Source organism: Gymnodraco acuticeps, unplaced genomic scaffold, assembly GCF_902827175.1.
Source record: "Gymnodraco acuticeps unplaced genomic scaffold, fGymAcu1.1, whole genome shotgun sequence".
Taxonomy (NCBI): Eukaryota; Metazoa; Chordata; class Actinopteri; order Perciformes; family Bathydraconidae; genus Gymnodraco; species Gymnodraco acuticeps.
In genome coordinates, this window is record NW_022990502.1 from 373,070 (window position 1) to 395,105 (window position 22,036).

At 44.7% G+C, this 22,036-nt stretch overlaps 1 protein-coding gene across 1 annotated transcript in view; it reads right to left on the minus strand.

Moving 5' to 3' along the window:
• nrip1b (nuclear receptor interacting protein 1b) overlaps positions 1-22,036 on the minus strand; it is a 43,884-nt gene continuing 21,848 nt past the window's right edge. Inside the window, exon 2 of the mRNA XM_034226797.1 lies at positions 1-6,294. Within this exon, the coding sequence (XP_034082688.1) occupies positions 2,219-5,839 (3,621 nt within the window). The 5' untranslated portion in view covers positions 5,840-6,294 and the 3' untranslated portion in view covers positions 1-2,218. The remainder of the gene's footprint in view (positions 6,295-22,036) is intronic.

The window sequence follows — 22,036 nt, forward strand, 5'->3', positions numbered from 1 at the left end:
TGCATTTTAGTACTTTATTTTTGAGATATCAGTGCAAATGAACACCAAAAATGAAAACATAAAAAAATGAAATAATGTTTCAAGTCTTCACATGAAAAAAATGAAACATCTTTTTTTATATTTGCTGCTACAAATGTATTTCTCAGATGCACAATGCAGATCTATGATTGTACGTCAATCCCCCGCTATAGCCCGAGCTCTCTCCCAGAGCTTTGTTAACCAGTAACAGAAAAAGAAAATCACAAAAATATTCAATGCACGTTTATTTTTCACACAATTTAATCATCTTGCTCAACAGTCTGTGGTTATTTAGGGACTGTTCATATTCTAAACGAACCTCTCTGTGATAAAAAAGACCTATTTTAAGACTTGACATTTTCCCCCTTCACCAGTAGGGATACACAGGTAGTTCCCATGCGTCTGCATGCAACAGGCAGCAGTGAGGAGAGTCAGACATTATTACACAACACAGCGCAGGATAGATTATCATAACCACATAGAGACACATGCAAAGAACAAACCAACCAAAAACGATGGGCATAGCATCCTCTGCCTTTGTATGTACACTTGTACGCATATAATTCATATTTACATATCAGGGCATTAAAAACTAGGGTATTATCTTTTCTTAAACATTACAAAATAGTCATCTTTCATACTGAAAGTACTATTTACACAAATATATTTAACCATTGTGAAAATGTATTGATAATTGAAGAGGCGTACTTCATAGGTATATGTAATAAAAGGATCACAAGACTATATGAATAAAGCCGTGTCTGACGTTAACTGAAAAGAATACAGTACAAGATAGCAGATATCCCTCCAGACAGCCAAATGCTGCAGTGATGATCGGGGCCAGGTACACATATCCAGCTGTTTAGAAAACAAAGATGTACCTGTGGTCTTCTCTTAGTTATCATGCAATTATTTTGTGAGTTGAGAGACTGCCACGAAAATAAAGAAGATGTCCAAAAACCACAACAGTTAAAAAATGATGAAAAAAAAATCACAAACTGTCAAATTCTCAACAGATCACAATACTGACTTTTTTTTAATTACATGCCATTAAATTATTCTTAAAGAACACGGGGACTTCGATAGTGCAAACTTTAGGTGGTGCTTTGTATGAAGAGAAAAGAAAAAGCCATGTACTTGACACTTTTTGTGTGCATGAAGGAAACTGGTGTAGGTTTACCCAGGAAGGGGAGATGTGTTTCTCAGACACTGCAGCCTGTTAACTGTTGCTCTAGAAACCTGTTTCACACAGTTGCTCAACCGTAAGCACTACACACACTTCAACCCATCTGCTCAAATCTGCAGACACAATCTTCACACCCTGAGTTTGCACTGTTGAATATTGCCCTTAAAAGTTCCATTCAAATGAAAGCATAACTCACTGAATTGTGACTATCAAACCTCCATTAACATATTCCCCCTTTATTGGTAATCATGCCACACTGAATCTTGAGAAAAACCAAGACAAAGCATCCATCATGGTAGGATCCTCACTACCAAGACAAAGCATCCATCGTGGTAGGATCCTCACTACTGCAGTGTGTTTCAAGGTCCTCCTCTGGATGAATTGATCATGTACATTGTTGTAATAGACCGCTGTGTCTGCCCTAGAATGACTTTATTTGGAATCTTATCTAAAACTGATGGGTCTCTGTCTATCTGAAAATGTTCTGATGGAGTAAATAAATAAATGTCCACTGTGCTGAACGCTAACATTTTCGGTGTCATCAATAATAAATGTTGAAATGTTCTTTCTAAATGTGTTGCAGTGTATGTCAGGCAACAAAGGGGACATGGCACATTGATATGTTTACAATTCAGATACAAATTAAAAGTCAAACAGGGTCAAATTGTAAAGGAGTACTTGTTCATTGACTAAATGAAATATGTGGTGCATGATAATCACTGATGGGAAAGGTTGTGAGTTAGACAGTAGTTTTGGTTGAATCAATTCTACATGTTGCTAAGATAGACCTGTTTTGTACCATTCCATGACCTCAGTATTGAGAAAATTGAGAAAACAATGCAAGTATATGAAGTCACACTTGTTCTGTTACACCTTATAAAAAAACTGTTTTGTATTCTTCGTTATTTGTTCCATCAAACTAATTTGGCAAGTCATTCAAAAGAAAAAAAAAGGGGGGGGGTAAAGTCAGAGAATTTGATTCCGCTTTGTATTTTTTTGTAGTTGATACAACTTCTACTCATATGATTGGCTCAGCCCCTGGCTCTCATGGCTGTGCTTGTCATTGTGGTTGGCTGATTGCGGAATAGAGCTCATACTGTGTTCATATGCATGCAAGTCACTGATTGGCTCTTCTTTAACTCGGACCACAGACGTGGTTCCCTCTGCCTGATCCTGCAGCTCCTTCCTCAGCTGGATGCTGCCCTTCTGCAGCATGTAGTACAGGATGGGGTTAGACCGTGAGAGCCGGGGAGAGTCCAGGTTTGAGTCACATCCCTCCTCCTCCTCCTCCTCCTCCTCATTCTCCTGACTGCTCCATCTTGCAAGGCTCTCGGGCTCCTGCTTGACTAGAGTAGGGTGGTCCCGCTTTTGAGTGACTGGCCATGGAGCTGGGTGGTGGCTCCAGGGGGTGTGGACAGGGCTGTCGCCTGCAGGGGGGGTGGGCAGTGGTCTCAGATTACTCGGAAGCCCTGAGTTGAGGGAACCATGGGGGGGCCAGCTTGGCAGGTGGAGGAAGCTGTGATTGTGGGCAGGCTGACTGAGAATGCCGCCGTTAGCCTTGCCGTTGCCCTGCAGGACAGAGGGGCTGGGGGTCCCCCGGGGCTGCTGGGACAGCTCCTTCAGGCAGTTGTCTGAGAGCAGCAGCTGTTTGAGCACGTTGAAGCCCCGACTCTCCCTGGTGAAGGTTTCGCTCGGTGGAGCCTCCTCTTCCTTCACACTCCTCTGATGGTCAAGCTCTTCCTGAACAGCATAAGATGCAAACATGTTTCTGTCGCCACTGTCCACTGCTCTTGGAGAGATGGTATTATTCAAACTGTCCGTCCGGTCAGAGCAGAGGCGTCTCTTCTTAGGACTGGGGCTCGGGTAGTCCCTCTGTTCCTCTTTGACCTGCCTGGGCTCGGCCTGCACAGCAGAGCTAGTGTAGTAGGTAGCAGTCTGTTGTTTTAGCAGCTGGCTGAGCAGGCCGTACTTTGCAATGACCTCTGCAGGCCGTGGTTCTATTTTGAAGTCCTGCTGAGAATTTGAGAGGGGGCTATTCTTCTCAGAGCCGCTATGTCTCTTTCGGCCACTTGAGTCCTCAGACCTAGCCGAGGACGGTCTCACATCCTCCATGAACTCAGTCTTGACCTTTACGTCCAAAGGGGTTCCATTGGAGCTGTCGTAGGTGAGGGGGGCTCCAGGGCTCTTCTCGTAGCACCCCCCTGAAACCTCGACACTCCTCCGGCCACTGCCACCAGACCTATCTTTGCGGCTGACTGTAGCAGTACTGGAGCCTGTTCCCAGAAGAAGCTGCAGCACAGTGCGCCTCTCTAGAAGGTTCTCAATCTGTGACGAAGGAGGAGAGGCTTCCTTCTGACTGTAAGGTGTGCCGCTGCCTGAGGGTCCGTCAGAGAATGGAGTGGTGGTGATCCTGTTGATTGGAGCATTGAGCCTTTCTAATAAGGCGAGGGGTCTGCTGGCATCATGCTCCTGAACCAGCCCTTTACTGGAGGGGATGGGTGGGGAGGAAGAAGCTGTGCCACACTGAGCCAGATTTTGTAACAGTTTACTGGCACTGAAGGCAGGCTCTGAAGTCTTCTCAGCAGGGAAGGGTTTAGACTTACACAAATCCAATGGGCTAGACTGGACATGGGGGGAGGGGTAAGAGTAAGGGGATAGTGCACCACTAGGGTCACGGTTAAGTGAGTAGAGGGGCTGGGCTGGGACTTCAGATCTATCTAGGGGGCTCTTTGTCCTGGTCTCCTCCCAGGCCACGAGCCCCGTTGGTTGGCCACGAGACATGGTGGCCATAGTTATATCAAGTGGCAACTCCGGGTTACCTTTGTTTATTTTCCCCATCTCATTGTTTCTGCGCTCAAGAAGAAGCTGCATGAGTGTGACCTTAGAGTGTGACTTTGGGTCTGGGCTCATTTCAGGCTCCTTGTTCTTGCACACATTTGGGCCTGATGGATCTGGCTTCCACTTGTTTAATAAAGATTCTGTTAGTTTGTCTAGGGAGGAGGTAGAGACACAGGAGGAGGAAGAGGAATAATTAGCAATGGAAACAGAGGACACAGCAGTAGAGGATGGTGAGAAGGTGGCAGAAGGTTGAGTGGAAGTTTGAGGAGAAAATGCCACCGGGGGGGAGGAAAATACTGTCGTGGAAGAAGAGAGGGCAGAGGAGAAAGAGGAAAGGGAGGAAGAGGGGACAGACGTTTTGGGCCATGTGTAATGTGTTTTGGGCCGGCTTCTCATGGAGAGGTCAATGGGAGAGCAACTGGAGTAGGAACTCTCTGCATCGCTGCTATCTTTCGTCAGACTCCTCTCCTGGATGGAGCACTCGCTGTCCGATGTGACTGAAGAGGAGCCGCTCGCTGGTAGGATGCCGCAGCTGTCCTCAAGGTGACCGTTCTTGGTCAGCTGTTTCTGATTGTTGTGGTTGTTGAGCAGCAGCAGGAGCAAGCTGCTGCATGTCTGGGGGGGGCGACTTGGACGGGAGTCAAAGCCACGCTTCTCCCTAGGTGTTTGGCTGTGAGTTGGGGTTGGAGCCTTTGGGGGAGTGGGTGGGGAGCTTTGGCCACGCAGCAAAGAGGGGCCCTGAGGACTGGACAGGGCCGTCCGTGGGAGTGTTGTTGTCATTGTGGTTGTTGCCGTCATTCCATTTTGCGTTGTAATGGGTTTTAGTGTATCTGGGGTACTGGGCAGACTTCCCCCCACACTAGGCGGCCTGTTGTCTGGGCCTAGCTGCTGGTTTGCCATGGCAGCTAGTCTCTCGCTGGCAGATCTTCCAGAGAGCTGGGCTTTAAGTGCGTGCTCTCTGGAGTACTGCTGCAGATGGGCCTCACTGGACAGCAGCAGGGCCAGCTGACTACAGGCCACACTGGGCTTGGGTGAAGGTGCTGGACTAGAACGGATTTTCACCATGTTGGCCACCGCCTTCAGACGGTCGGCACAGGACACTGACTCTGCAGTTGTAGGAGCAGAGGGGGGCGTGGCACTGTGTGCTGACCGAGGGGATTCTGGTGGGCGGTCCTGGCTGTGTCCCCGGCGACTGTAGGGTGTGATGCTGTGGTTTTGAAGTTTACTCTTCCGCATTAGGCCCTTTAAGCGGCTCGAGGCAGTCCCATACACAGGATGGGGCTCTTTGTCTGCAGGTGGGGCCTTGGAGGGAGAGGAACACTCACTGGGGGGTTTAGTGGAGTGCTGAGACATTGCCACACTCTGAAGCCGTGAGCTGAACGACTGAAGCAGTGAAGCCAACAGGGTGCTCTCCCCAGCATGAGGAGATCCCTCTAGCCCTCCATTCTGCAAGACTCCCCCTTGGCCATTCAGCTCCATTGGGGGTGAGCTCATCCGCTGGGTCCCTGGATCATTCCAGGCTGCAGAGCGCAGTAGGCGGGCCTTTTTCAGGTTCTGCGAAGAACCTAGCGTAGGCCCATTGGTTCCAGCCTTAGGGGCGGTGGGGCCATGGTTGGGCAGTTGGAAAGGCCCGCCTACCTTGTCGCCCTGCTCCTGGTTGCTGTGGGCAGCCTCAGATCTCCCGCTCGCCGTGGCCCCAGGCCCGGCTACCACTGGATGCATCAGTAAACCTTCCAGATAAGTTAGAACAGCTGAATCCTTGTGTGTCTCAGGGCCAGGCTCCTCCCCATGAGTCATGTTCAATACTATGATCCACTCGTATGGTTCAGCACTGCTACTGGGAAACTAATGTCCACTAGGTCATCTGGCTGACGGTGTAATGGACTTCCTAAGTACCAAAAAGAAGGCAATGGAAAGTGAGTCTGCAGGGAAGGGGGGGGGGGGGTGCACTGACCAGATGTGACCCCTTTCTGTAGTGGGCAAAGTCAGCACTGTGGTGTAACAGCATCCATGTTTGCAGGCAATCTGGGGCAGGTGGGCCCCCCAGGCATTGTTGTAGGCCTTTAAACACTGTAGGATCCCAGAAGGCCGAGCTCCCGGCTTATATGAGGAGCAAGCGAGGAGTCAGCGGGATTTCACCGCAAATATGTTGACACATTCCGTGGCTGTGGATGTTTGGGATGTCTGTCCTAAGGCCTGGCTGAGGTTCCGTCAGCGGCACCTCGCAGCTTGGCAGATCTCACATGGGGGACCTATGGGAGAGAGAGAGAGAGAAAAGGGGGGAAACTGTGTGAGAAGCAGGGATTTACACAGCACTATATCACATTCATTTCACCACCTTGTCTGCCATCTATGTTACTTAGCAACATTTCAGATTGACTGCACACGGCTCCTTCTCTCTGCACTCTCTCCTCGCAGCCACAGAACAGACGACAAATGTAGATTAGGCCTGATTGGTTCCAAATTGAGAATTCTAGCCCACTACCTTGAAAACATTTAGGTCTTGAGCTGTAAGCCCCTCACAGCAATGTCTTTCAAAAGTGAAGGGCCTTGTAAGAGCTGTGAATAATTTCATATACAGCTTGTCATTTCAGTGGATTATCCTCCCCTGCCACCTCCTGCTCCTTACGCACTTGAGCAGCATCTCACATGAAGCAACCCCCGGTCCACACAAAGCCGCAGCCACCCACCTATATGCCCACAAGAGTAAACACAAGCATGAATATGCACATGAAGACGTGCTTACATGTGCATGCATACTCTTACACAGATTAAGTGAAAGCCGCTGTGGTGGCAGCTTACTCTCACCCCACCATTGTGTTTATTAACACCTGGCCACCTGTGAATCGTTGAATAGCTCAGTGCTTTTGAGCCTGAACTGTTTTCAAATGAGAAACAAGATGAAAGCAGTACACTGAAAAAACTCAAACGTTGACTTTAATTAAATCAACATAACTGTATTAGATTTCACATAATTGTATAAAGCAATACTATTATGTTTACATAAGAAATAATAGGTTCAATTTAATATTATTGCTTCCAACTATCCCAATACGGTTATGTGAAATGTGTTTATATTAAACACTCAATTCAAGTCAATTTTTCATTAATTTCTGTGTAACTGACTTGATGTGATGTGACTCGTGTTTACGGCTACAGTACAAAGGCGGTGGAGAATCAAAGCAAGGATATAGCTAACAGACTAGCAGGACTAGACTGTTTGTGTGTGTGTGTGTGTGTGTGTGTGTGTGTGTGTGTGTGTGTGTGTGTGTGTGTGTGTGTGTGTGTGTGTGTGTGTGTGTTGAGGGCTCGGGGGTGGTTTAAGGATCAGGTGCACCTGTCACACCACACAACTGTCAGTAGGGCAAGCCAGTGACACTGGGGTGAGCTCTATGCCAGTTGCCATGACAGTGTCAGCGGCGCTGCCCTGGGAGACCTCTGCTCTGAACCCTGTCAGAGTGGTTTCCGTGGATACAGGACACCTCCGACAGTCCTGGCCGCATCCCATAAAGGTTAATTAATACAGAGTTTCCACCTCGCCTCAGCTGCTGTCTGTGTCCTTCCCCGATGCCGCCCTCACCTTTAGTGTCCGCTGAGTGGACCGACACAGAGGGTCACACACCAGGACAGACACTGATTATGACGAAAGGCCACGGCAACCCAAACGGCCACTAGCCTAAATACTTCACAGAGTTCAGCAGCGAGGGCCAAAAACAACAAGGTAGCAGGCTTCTAATCAGGCTGAAATCCATCTATGAGGACAAGGTCCACAGGTTGTCATGACAGTGATGGCGACAAGGTGGCTCTTTAAATGCCACCTTGAAAATTAGCTGGGATTAGACGATGGATTTAGGTGGATCAGTGCGCAATTAAGTCTGAGTCGCAGTAGGAAAACAATCAGGTTGGAAACTTTAAGACCGTAAAGCATTGTATAAAATAAAACAATTTACAGTCCAAGGCCATTTCTAAGCTCATGACCTAAATCTGACAACAACAAAAGCCGACCTGGTCATACTGGGCCATCTGACGTCTGATGTCATGCTAATCTTAGATCGTCAGGATTAGAGCTATTTTCCCGCCAGTAAGCTTAGCGCAATTATAATAGAATGCCCTGTAACACTGCGTTTGATCAGCACAGTAAACAGTACACATGTTTACCTTAAATACAGCTTGGCAAAGTAACTAATATGCTGGCAAACAGCCCCACCCCCCCAGTTATTGAGAGGAAAAATGTAAATGAAAAACTGACACGGTTTCAACATGGGAAATGACGTTAATCTCTCTGCTGCTGGCAGTGAACCTTTGGAATTACAGTTGACCTTCTCTATGTTTTCGCCCAGAGAAACTTCAGAGCAGAGCAGACATTATGACTTTATGTATAATAATAATAATTTACATTTATATTGCACCTTTCAAAACCCACGGATGCTTATTGTATGACAGTGTCCAACATGTTAAGAGTGTGTTGTTTAATAAAGTATATAGTAAGAGCTTGTTTAAGATCACCCTACAGTATGTTTGTCCTCATAAGTCCTACGTTTTATGGTATTTTCTCTTTTTGTTTTATTTGATCTAGTTTTATTTGTATCAATTTGATTTTGTATATCTATCATATCTTTTGTAATTTTCTTGTAATTTGAATGATCTATTGTTAATCTGTAAATCCACTGAGACAAACATATTTTATGATAGTAGGCTGTATAAATAAACTTTGATTTGATTATATACAGAGCTGCGGCATTCACTATCTACTGTAAAGAACAGATAACTCTTTAAACAAAGTGCTCTTGAGAGACACTTCATGACTGAGTCGGTGTCACACAGCAAGGGCAAGAAGAAATCAGTTGTCCTCAGTGACAGAGCTCTGCGAACAGATAAATGACCTTAATATAGGGAAAGCTGTCCTCTGCGCTGAGCCCTAAAGCACACTCCTCCCTGCTCTCCTCACAATGTGTGATGTGTGCATTACTATTGCATTATCACCCCTGGTCTATACATTGAAAATGACCTTACACATCTGTTAACATGTCATCTCATTCATGGTGGCACCCAAAAAGCCTGACCTCCACCGCCCCACCCCCCCACCCCCCTCCTCCACCGTGGGACACCAGAGCACCAATGAGCCGTTTCTGTGGTGATTATCCATTATCCTTGACAATGTCAGCCAATGACAGAGCAAGCACCATTCTAAAGTGATTTTTACCCCTACAGTTGGCCACGTACATGTGGGAGGGAGGGGTCCACTCTGCGTCTATTCCTCTCTGTGTTCCGCTCCTCTTGTAGTTAAAAGACACCAGAAACAGTAAAGGTCACTGCACTCTCAGCCGCTGTCTAAGTTACATAGAATTGCCAGAAGGCCAACGTGAAAATGTGCGGATGCAGGTGCCGTGAATTTAATCTCAATGTGACCTTCATTTCATTCCTTCATTGACCTCCAGATTACACCCACACACACAGGAAGGAACACACTTGCTTGTAATACAGCCTCCTTTTTTTATCTTAAAAATAAGTGGCTTTCTGAATGACCTTCGTTGCCTGGAATGGTAATCCACTTAGGCCATTTAAAATGTATGAGACCAAACAAAAGAATTAAAAAGGGGAAGAGCCAAAGGAGCGGCAGTTAAAGTCAAGGTCATTCATTCCGCCAAGGCTTTTTCCACTTGACGCAACAGCTGGTGTCCATGCAAAGCTCTGGGCGTTAATAAAAAGTGACAATGCTGCCCAAGCGGTGTGTATTACTAATGTCTGACACCAGCCTGGCAGATGTGTTCTCCCTACATTTAAGGGGAGTCAAGGTTGAAGGAATTTAAAAGGAGAGGCGATGCCTAAACAATATTATTTCATGTAATCTGCAGCCCAGCTCTGCTGCACTCTCTCATCGGGGTAGCTCACTTACACATGCTGCGTGACCGCTATTTGTAAATTCAATATGGCCTGACATGATTAAATAAGACAACACATAAGCTACCTGACCAAACGTGGTTGTCCCGAGCCTCCACAAGTGACCGAGGAGGAAAGTTGAATTAAAAGCTCTTGTTCACCTTGAGAGGGGTAAACAAGAGAATAACACGGTTCTGAACAGCGGGAGAGCTACAGCAAGGAAATGTTTTTGCAGATAAGTCAATCAGGACAAAATACACAGACCTATGCACACCCACACAATGAGAACTAGGGCACTGTGACCCACTTCTAAGAATGCATTGAGCAAACAAGCCATGCATAGCAGACATGCCTCCGCGTGGGTGTACCACACATAAAGGAAATGTGATACATGAATGCTGAAGACTGCGACCTGTTGTGTTAAGTAGCACAGGCCATCCATTGGGAGGAATCATCCCATTCTTGAATGTGAGGAACAGTGTGTGAATGCTAATATCTCAGACAAAATGGGACTGAGTGCTAAAGGCTCGGCCTGCGAACGGCCTTGGATGAGGGGGCGGATTTTAACTCAATCTGTACTCATGAGTACAAAGAGTTCTTGGGGTTAGGAGAGAGCATGGATGAATGCATGCACACTGATGAGTCATCTAGCCAGTTCATAGCCCAGCTGATGGGGGGGACCCAGCCAGAGTAGCCAGTGGAAATGATATCATGGCGCGGATCAGAGCCCAGGACAGTCGCTCCCCTCTCCTTACATGTTCAGGCTCGCATGGATGTGCTTACGGAAATGTTTGTGTCCATAGTAAATATTTGTGTGCCATTTGGAAGACCCACCCAAGGGCCATTTCCTGAGCGGCTGAGAATTAGTGCATCAATTAAACACACACACACACATCCCTTCTTAATGAGCCGTGGCCACTATCAATCTATACCTCGTTCATTTCTATTGGGCTCCGAGGTAATCTTCTGCTTACATTGTCCGTCCAAAATGAGGCTCATTTCCCTCTCGAAACAACACACATTTTCCATTTGTAAACACTGGTGCTGGAAATAGGAACAGATGATTGCCCCACGGTCGGCACGCCAGCAGGCAGAGCGGGGCTCTTGAAGCAGACTGCAGTGGTGATGTCTGAGGGAAATGGGCCACTTTGCAATTGAGATCAAATGCTCCACTGTCAGCTGGAGAGAAAAGCAGCTTTTCCATAATATCCTTGGCATCCGCCCTAAGAAGGCTTTTGCCTTGAGTCAGCAAGATGTCTATCTTTATTGGGTTAAAAGAGTTTTTTCTTTTCACTGCGAGTAATTCGGGACGCGTTGGAGATATATGGCGTGTGACAGAGGTCTGAGGGACAGACAAATAAAAGGGAACATCTCTGCTTTCATTATGCCTTTCATAACGCTCCCATTGACCTACTTTCTGTTTTTTAAATCATCCTAATGCTTGCTCTGAGGGACTTGGAAAATGATATTAGAGAGCAGGATGGGCTGTGAGGGGGGCATTCCATTAGAATCATTAATAACGTGGTTTATTTATTTAGATAAGAATATAGTCATATTTAATTCGGTAAGAATCCAGTCCTATTCAATGAAGCAGTGTGGTAACGTTGGCACAGATATATTTATTTAAGCATAACTGGTAAACTACCTTACTGTTCCCCTGCACCTGAACACATCCCCCAATCTCAGTGCTATAAAAAGACAGAGTAAACCCCCCGTCGGTATAAATAAGTAGGCAGGTTTTGTTCTTTGTTGATCTAGCTTAGTCAAAATAACCTCTTTTATGCCTCCTCTTCATGCGTCCCCAGTCAACACGTGTTGCCCCAGTCCACAGAGTGCTTCTGACAGGTAGAGTTTCCCTAATTATCGTTCTGATTTCACTAGCCGGATGAACTTTCTGTCATTATTTAGTGAGTTGACTGACTTACCTCCTAATGAAATGCTCTCTGGTAGGAAGTGATGCAGTGTTTATGTCTAGGGCTCTCATTATGAAAATGAAATAGGGAATTTAGTCAAATTAGTCTTTTGCATGCTCAGTGCGTCCGGCAATCACGTGCAGCGCACAGTCCTCTGAGCACAAGGATAACATGCTTTGATTACATAAGTGGAGTGAATAGATTTGATAGTTTTTGTATGATATTTCAATGAACCAGCAGACAGTAGCCAAAAGCAACGTTTACAACTTGTTATCACCATCTGTTGGTTTTTGTTAGCTTCCTGTTGCCATGTTGAATGTAGCTTGATGCTAATTTAGTCGTTTTTTCCCACTTTCATTGTAAAACATATCTTTTTTAAATTAGGATGAGTTTGCACATACCCCACTTTGTCGGCCTATTACTCAAAGCACCTTTCCCAATTATTTATATTGCTCGCTCGCTGAATGCAACATTTGACACTGCATGCTTCAGGAGTCAAATCATTGTTTAGCTAAATATGAATTCTGTCTGTTTATGACAAGGGCTAGGCAATATGAAGATATATCATCAAAGTTGTCTATACATGTCTATCATGTGTATCATTTCTAAGCGATGTTGCAAAGCCAGAGGCCAAAATGCCTTACTGCAATCCTGATATCATTAGGACCACACTTTCATTCTGTGCATTGCACATGGAAGCAAAGTTGTAGCAAAGTGTTGCTAACATGAACAGAGCATAACATGCATTAATCACTGAAAGAGTCTCAGCCAAACCCAAACAATAAATCTTGGTTACAAAGAGTCGGAAACAGAGCAGAAAAGCATCTGTGGCTAAGTTTGCTGTTCCCACTAATGGGCATGTTGTACTGCAGGCTGTCCATGGTAATGAGCTGGGCTTTGTCTTCCTTACTTTAAACAGAACACAGAAAGGCCTAAACCCACTGTTTTCTTTTTGATTTACAGCATTAGCAACTCGTCCCTTTAAATATTTGTTAGTCCTGTTTTCCAACTTGAATATTCCTGGGCATTTTTGCAACCATAGTTCTAGACAACTTGAAATGCTCCTTGGGGCAAAAACCTTTTTTAACCCTTAGATGCATAAGTGGGTCTTTTTTGACCCGGTGAGGTGGTTTTCTTAGAGTATCTTTGCAATCAAAAATGTGTATCATTTCATATTCCAGCTATTCCTCAAAAGACATGTTTTGGATATCATGCCATTCAAATTTTAAATTGTATACATTTTAAGAAATTGTAGTTTTTGTATTACTACCCCAAGCTTCCATAAGTGGGTCAAAAATGACCCGCATGCATTATCTATGGAATTTCGTTTTTTTTTCAAAATGTAATTTTTTTTTCTAAAATTATAAATAGTGAAAAATTAAATATTAAATATTTCTAGTGTGAACCAAAATATAATACTAAATATTATACAAGTGATTTTTCTTAACCAAAATGACAAAAATGGCATAAAAACACATATGATTCTAATACGGGTCCTTTTTGACCCACTTATGGAAGAGTGTAGGGTCCAGTCACTCTAAGGGCATCTAAGGGTTAAGTTGTAATAGGTTATTGTTGTTTTGGAATGGGGATAAGAAATGACAAAAAAGGCTTTGGCCGGTGTTACACAAACGTGGTGACGCTACGTTGTAATTCAGTTTCTAACCTGGGCCAACACTTGACTAAAGCAGTTAGTAAAGTGGACTAATACAATGGAAACCAGGGGAGGGTCCCTGTTACACTACTTCATGAATCAACTTTACTTCTGACTAATTCATTGAATTCAAAAAGTGATTGTAAATGAAAACAGATTGGAATACAGAACTCTATAATTTGACATTTGAAAAACTCAATTGAAATCACAAGAAACTCTCTGGAAGCGTCCAACTCTACAAGATAAAAGGATGACTGACCCCAATGACTTGTTGGGGATCTAAAGAGGATTTAAAATAATATCTTTGTATCAAAAGAAAGATTGTATGCAAACACACTTGACAACATAAAAATACAGTTTTCTCTGAGGATTAAATAGAGCAGGAAGTAAGGCCAGTAACCATAACCTCTAAAAAAACTCTCTTTTTGACTTAAAGTCCTTTTCCTGATGATCCCCAATTGAGTTAGAAATAAATCCATATCTTATAGACATGAGGGCAGAACCCTCTCGATCTAGCTTGACCTCCTCCTTATATTTAAGCCTTCCCTTCACAAGTAAGTATTTAAAGCTAACACACCCCCTCTTTACTTGTGCTGCTCTGTCTTTCCAGTATCTGTGGACAGGCTCTGGCCAGGACCTCTAATACTTAGAACTGCATCCTTTTAAAACAGGTGGACTAGATAAGACTGGGCATAATCTACTTTCAATAGTCACATTTTTTCAGATAATAGAGGGGTCATGATTCTGTTCAAACGGTGAATTCAAATCCAACAGTCAAGTTGAAGTGATCAGGGCTCTGAATACAGATATCACAGTGAGACAGAAAATAGAATCATTTAGAAGTACAGTAACTAAGAGAAAAACGTCTTTCTTTACAAATTGAAAGTGAAGAATGAAGAATGAAGTGAACAGAAGTACTAGGCTTGTTTGAGACAAGCAAGACCGACGCAGACCTGCGCAATTGCGATCAACGTCTTGCTCGTGCGTTGCATGATGGTTAGTCATTTTGTCCGACTTGCTCTGGAGGCTCGCCTACATGAGACATTGAAATCTCGCGGGACAAAGACGCCCGCAGCCTTGAGAGCGAGGCGCGGCGAGGTGGCGCAGTTCCTCTCCACGGGCTGCGGAAGCGAAATGCTTGATGGGAAACGACTCGCTGGTATATCGAGCTGAGCGCTCATTGGTGGTTTTTACCCCGTGCTGCTGATGAAACTCTCCAATTGGCTGGCAAGAGTTTGTTGTTGTTTTGTGTCAGTTTTACGTCTCCACTTCCATTCACATTTTTCATTATTGTTCCACAATATTTATCATCATGAAATTAATATCTATATATTTTATACTATACTTGCACTGCTTACCGTTTTCATACTTTATATATCTTAGCATATTCATACACACTGTTCATACTGCTCACAGGCTGCTGTGTGTATCTAGTGTATTCATACACACTGTTAATACTGTTCATAGGCTACTGTGTATATCTAGTGTATTCATACACACTGTTAATACTGTTCATACTGCTCATAGGCTACTGTGTATATCTAGTGTATTCATACACACTGTTAATACTGTTCATACTGCTCATAGGCTACTGTGTATATCTAGTGTATTCATACACACTGTTCATACTGCTCTCAGGCTGCTGTGTGTATCTAGTGTATTCATACACACTGTTAATACTGTTCATAGGCTACTGTGTATATCTAGTGTATTCATACACACTGTTAATACTGTTCATACTGCTCATAGGCTACTGTGTATATCTAGTGTATTCATACACACTGTTAATACTGTTCATACTGCTCATAGGCTACTGTGTATATCTAGTGTATTCATACCCCTCACTGTTTATTCATCATTCAATTCATTCTATATTTTATTCTGTCTATTGTGTACATTACTTTTCACTTTACTGCTTGTTGCACCTGGTTAGAAGCTAAACTGCATTTCGTTGTCTCAGTACCTGTAATATGTGCAATAACAATAAAGTTGAATCTAATCTTGAGCAGGAACAAATGTATTTACTTAGTACATATCTGACATTAACGATTAAACACATTTGTGCATTCTTTATAAATGCAAACCGAGTCAAGCCGACTCCGGAGGTGGCGGTATGCACCTTCAAGTTGTTTGCAATCCGCCAAAAAAAAATTAGAAGAAGAAGAAGACGAAGCCGACTCCGAGCTGTCCGACTTCAGGCGAGCTTTTTGAGACCTCCCCCGGCTGCGATCGGCTATTCTCGTCTACTTTCGAGGCGAGCCGCAACGCATCTCAAACAAGCCTGCTGTGTCTCAGTCTGTGGGTCTCCGTGTGCTGTCATTACTCAAACTACTGCTGGTGATCTATCCAAGCAGAGGTTCATTGCAATGAATTGCCTTCACCTGTGAGACCAGGTGTCATTAGTCCCTGTTTGAGTATCTACAAAAAACAGCATTGTTAAAAAGCCTGACAACTCAAAGTGAACTAACATAAGGAATAGGTTGTCATTGCAACGTTTAATCGACAAAAGTCATGTATTGCATTTTGCAGTATTTGTTCTTTGTTAGAATTGATCAGGTTGTCTTTACTGTAATCAAGAGATACACACTAGCTGTCAGCATGGTGCACTCGAGAGATGGTATTCACAAGTATTCAGGTCTTTGACTCAAGTAAAAGCAGCAAAACTACATTTTAAAAATACTCTATTACAAGTAAATTTCTGCATTCAAAAGTATCGGCATCAAAATGTAAAACAACAAAGGTAAAAGTACTTGCTGAGCCTTAGGCCCATGTCAGAAGTATACATGATAAATGACTGGATTATGCTGATTGAGATATTAATGTGTTCATCAAAGCTGGTCAAAGTGGTGCTAACTTGGTATTTGATAACATGTATAAACTGCTGCTGGATATTTGAACCTATAATAATATGTCTATATGTATTTTTTAGGGATGCACGATATTGGTTTTTTGAAACCGATACCGATAACTTCCTGCTTCTCAAGACCGATACCGATAATAAAACATTTTTTACGCCACTAATTATTTTAACGCGATTAACGCATGTATATTTGTTTTCCTCGGCCGCCCCGTAGTTTCAGAGCGCATCGAGTTTAAAATACCATCTACAAGCTGATGCTGACAGCCCCGCTCCTGTCGCCCGCTTGTGGCAGACCACACTTCTACGCTCACCGGCAGGCACCGACTGGCCATCTGGAGGACCGGGAGGGTGTGTGTATGTGTGGCCCGAGCGAGAGAGAGAGACCTTACGTGCATTGTTGTTGTTAGCATCTGGTGCTAGCTAGCTGCGCTAACGGATATACGGAGCTGTTTAAATGAAAACAGAGGAGCGACATTTCGCTGCAACTGCACCGAGCACCTGACTTTATGCAGGAAGCCAGACAGTGGGACATTGTACGAAAAGTCAGCACACTCAGCACGGATAGTGCGCAACATGATTGCAGTGTCCAGGCAGCTCCGGTTCGAGCATATGCCTTGAGTTGCACATAGCTCCAACGCCCATACCACCGACGACATGTTTGTTTACTGTCCTGGCTTCACGAGTTAGGGAGCGCTGGATTTGTGAAGAACTCCCCTCTTCCTAAACCACTAATACCACAGTACTGGCAAAACGGGAGGAGCCGAGTGAAAAACAAGCGCCCCTCATCCCAATCCACCCACACCGCAGTATTTTTTTCTTTTTTTTTACCCAAAAAATATATTGTATATTATCGGGGCTATTAATACTGGTATCGGGTTTATCGGGATGACGTCATAATTCCTAATATCGGACCGATAATTATCGGGCCGATAATTATCGTGCATCCCTAGTATTTTTAATAAACTAATAATCTGAACATGTACAGTAACTATTGCTGTCAGATAAATGTATTGGTTTAGAATGTACAATATCTGCTAGAGGTTTAAAGTAGCACATTAACAACACATACTGGGATCAAATACATGTTACTACTTAAAATGATACTTTGTGGTACAGTACTTTGTGGTACAGTACTTTGTGGTACAGTACTTGAGTAAATGTACTTGCAGCTAACTGAAGCAGGTCCCTTTGGTGAAGGAGATGGAGAGGACACAGAGAACAAGCCGGTAGTAAATGGAATAAAAAAGTTCCCAACAAAAAATCCACTACAAGCCGAACGCTAACAGGGTAGGGGGGGGGCAGACACACATCACGCTCCGTAGCTTGTCATCCTTAGCTGTGGAGGCTGATACAGGTAAAGTGCAGTAATCAATTTGCTCTCCTGGCAGGAGCGCTCCGTTGGAATACTAATCAGCCTCCCCCCCCCTCTTTCTCTCCATCCCTCCTCCACCGCCCCCTCTGCTTTTCTCCTTCCTTGTTCACCTTTCTCATGACTTGACACCCCCCCAGTGCCCCAGACCTGACCAAATGCTAAAGGGGGGAGAAGGTGGGGGCGCTTTTCTGCACAGATAACTGCTGCCACTAATCAAGCCTACGTGCACCGGGGCGTGGGATTAAAAGAGCTTGCACAGCTTGACTCAGGCACTGAATGGTGTTAGCGTGCGCGGGCAAACACACACCGGGTCAAAATAAAAACCTTTAGGGGAAGCTGCTCGTCCTACAAACACAAGCGCCTCCACAAGAGCAAACAACACAACAAGGTCAACTTAAAAGCTGATGTTAGGTGAACATTCTCGGGCTATAAAAGAACACTCACAAGAAGATTAGATCTAAATGTACTCCGCCAGTCAAAACGGGACAGTGGTGAGCTATCTCTCTGAACACATGTCACGCAGAGAGCTGCAGTGTTGTGCGCATTGAGAGCGGAAAGAGGAACAAACTCAGGTGTGAAGCGACAGGGCCGCGATGCCTGTTCATTTCTCATCGGGAGGCTTACAAGAGGGGGGGGGGGGTCTCTACAACACCACCATATCAAACATACAGGAGTTGCCTGGAGGCTGTAACAAAGCATCATCGATGTTACACTGCATTCACACACACACACACACACACACACACACACACACACACACACACACACACACACACACACACACACACACACACACACACACACACACACACACACACACACACACACACACAACACACACACACACACACACACACACACACACACACACACACACACACACACACACACACACACACAGAGAGAGAGAATAAGCGTGTGTGTGTGACAGGGGCAGAGAGAGAGACCACGCCACCCTATGCATCAGCAGGGATATTTCATTATGTACATAACGAGTGCCATTAATCGCTCTTAACAAGAGGACACAACCTCACCTTGGCAGTCTCACACACACAGCAGGAAGGTAGGGGGGGGGGGGGGCACTGGATACAAATCCACAGTGCACACAGAAATTAAAATTCACCACACTCGAGGATCCGCCGCCTACTTTTGACCGAACGCGGCGGCCTCGGGGTGAGGTGGAGGGGAGCCAGCAGGCGTATAGGAGCTCATCTGAGAGACACATAAAACACATAAAAGAGTGGAAGAAAGACGAGAGAGGGGGGGGGGGCGGGGAGGGGGTAAATATATAAATAAAAAGCAGAGGGGAAAATGCCGCAGTGGAGGTTGCCAACGGGGGCTCGTGCCCTTGACATACTGACACGGGTGGGCGAGGGGTGCTGTCATGTGACATTCTTGTCATTCGCCTGATCACCAGCCTGGCACACTCCCCCCCCCCTCACCCCAACATCTCGCCCACCTTCGTGCGACCTCATCCTCCCCTGACCTGTCGCTGCATGCCAGTTTCGTGCGACCCCGCCCCCCCCCTCCACATATGCCCACCTCCCCCACTCTGCAGTCCTATAGCACCCGTCTGCCCCACCCCTAGCACTCCGTCTCTCCCCCCCCCTCCCCCGCGGCTGTGCAGCAAGGTCAGGCAGGTCACTGTGTCCTCATCTGTAATCCGCTGCCATTCGTCAGCAGAGAGAGGGGGGAGTGAAGTGAGAGAGGAGAGAGAGGGAGGGAGGGGAGGAGAGAGAAAGGAGAGAAGCAAGAAGAGAGGAGATAGAAGGAGCGAGAGGCGCTCGGACGAGGGGAGAATGCCCAATTAGGAGCTCACACACATTCACACACACACACACACAGAGCAGGAGAGGGAAGGAGGGAGGCAGCAGACAGAGGAGGGACGTACATGCATCCTCAGCTGTGCGTGTCTGTGTACTGTACTGTTATGTGTGTGTGTGTGTGTGTGTGTGTGTGTGCGTGTGTGTGTGTGTGTGTGTGCGTGCGTGCGTGCGTGCGTGTGCACGCGCGTGTGTGTGTTTGCGGCTGCTACCTGAGGCGTGTGAACAGGAGGGGAGCAGGGTGTGCAGACTTTGAGGATACAGTAGTTAAATACAGTGTTACAGCGTGTCTTCTCTGTAAGCACTAAAGTGGGCCGGGTCAACACGTACTGCCACACTGAAAAAACTTAAACGTGGACTTTAATTAAATGTATTATGGCAACAGATTTCACATAACTGTATTAGGTCAGTTGAAAGCAATGATATCAAGTTGAAATACAGAATATTAAGTTCAACTAAATATTATTGCTTTCCCCTGACCTACTACAGTAATGTGAAATCTGTTGATATAATACATTTAATTAAAGTCAACGTTTCCGTTTTTTCAGTGTGGATTTGAAAGGTAGCACGGCACTGACATTCTTTACAGTAGCAGACTAGCAGCAGATATCAAATGGGTGACAAATATCCAATAATTGGGTCGTTCATCACCATCTGTTTTGAGTAATGGGAAAACTAATCAGCAGAAATGATACAGAGACGCCTCCACGCCAGGCACCCGCAAGATTTATGCTCCAGTGATTCCGGACTCAAGCCTGTACCTATTGATTGTTTCGTCTAAATGCTTTTCATTTAATCAAAAGAAAGAGTCAAAATGGTCCAGTGCCAGCCGGGTGATGAGCGGATTGAAACTCTCTTCACACTCTTGTCTCCCTCAGCTCCTCTCTGAATGTCAAAGTTCATTAGGGTTCAGCGCAGCTTCAAATCCAGCTTTGAGTGGTTAGTGTGCAAACGGATTGCATCACCAGCGCAGGGGACACTTATCCAGCAAATCCTGTCTGAGTAGAAAGTACAGTTCATAGAGACTTACTCTACATGTGATGCAGCGGGATACATAGGTTGCTCCACCTGGGACCACATATTCTCTCAGCAGTGTGTGTGTGTGTGTGTGTGTCTGTGTGTGTAAGCCTGTCCTATGCCAGGCACAGGTGAGCAGGTTTGCAGTTAATTAAAGGCACCATTCATAGAGCTGGGCTGTAACAAAGGCAACATGATGAGCAGTGGTGGAAAGTAACTAAGTAAATTCACTCAAGTACTTTGGTAAAGCTACTTTTTGCTACTTCACTTCTATCTCACACTATTTGGAAGAAAAAAAGAACTTTTAACTCCACTACAATTGTTTTACTTGATTACAACATGCTGCAGGACATTTCAGCATCAAGTGCATTTTCTGAAATCAATGTAAATGATATCTGCAAATAAATCTGACTTTATAATGTGAAATATGACCATACAGGTCCCCTACGTATATAAGAAATTCAATCTATTACAATTTGTTGACACAGTTGAGCTGAAAACAGTGCTGCTATAGGACTGCAGAGCGCTTCCAAATGAAAGTCAGCAAGAACCCAACTAGGCAAAACAAACTTTATGTAGAAAGCTCTACAAAACGACCACGTTTATCGAGTATTAGTGTTAACAACACAAATCAAAGTTTAGGAATATTTTACTAACAGACAGAAACGTATCTTTATCACAGATTCTCATATTGACTTGCGCAGTTCCGTAAACCAACATGTTATGTATTTGTAGAAGAAAGCACTAGCTATTGTTTTTGGTTCATCTTTAAAAATGATTGAATATGGTTATAATTTCAAATATATATTTTAGCCTGTGTACATGACTTCGTTAAATTGTTACCCTAAGCCTTGAATTTATTTGAATGAATTAAGTTTAAAACTAAATAAATAGTTAAAAAGTTTGCAGTTATTTCAGCACAAGATCTGTTCTTTTGAACCAAAAACAAAGTATTAGACAGGAGGCCTTTTCAGTTGTAATCCATGCTTCCTGCCTAATAAACAAAAAATGTATACATTAGGAAAAGAAGTTCTGTGATACTGTTACAAACAAGAGATGCTAAGAAGCTGGATAAGGTCTTTGCAAAGACGCACCACGGGACCCGATGGGAATACTCAAGTCATTTCTGTCAGACTGTGTATCACTGCGCCTCCACCCATCTCTCAGATTGTTATTGTAATGACTCAGTGTTTTGTTGGCCAGTTTCTTGCTCTGCTCTTCCAGCACTGAAAGTACCTAAAGTGCTCCCAAAGTCTTAAGATTGTTATCTGTGATGTCATATTGATGCATAGCCAGAAGCGGCTCCATTAGCGGCCTGGGAGACTGACTCTGTGGACTCATACAATGTCTGCCTGTACTTGTACAGCTGCGCGGAAATGTAGATGATAGTAGGGCTATTAGTTCTGTTCCAGAAAATATAGCCTTATCTTCGTCCAAAAATCACCCCTATACTCCAGCCTTTTGGTGTGTCAGAG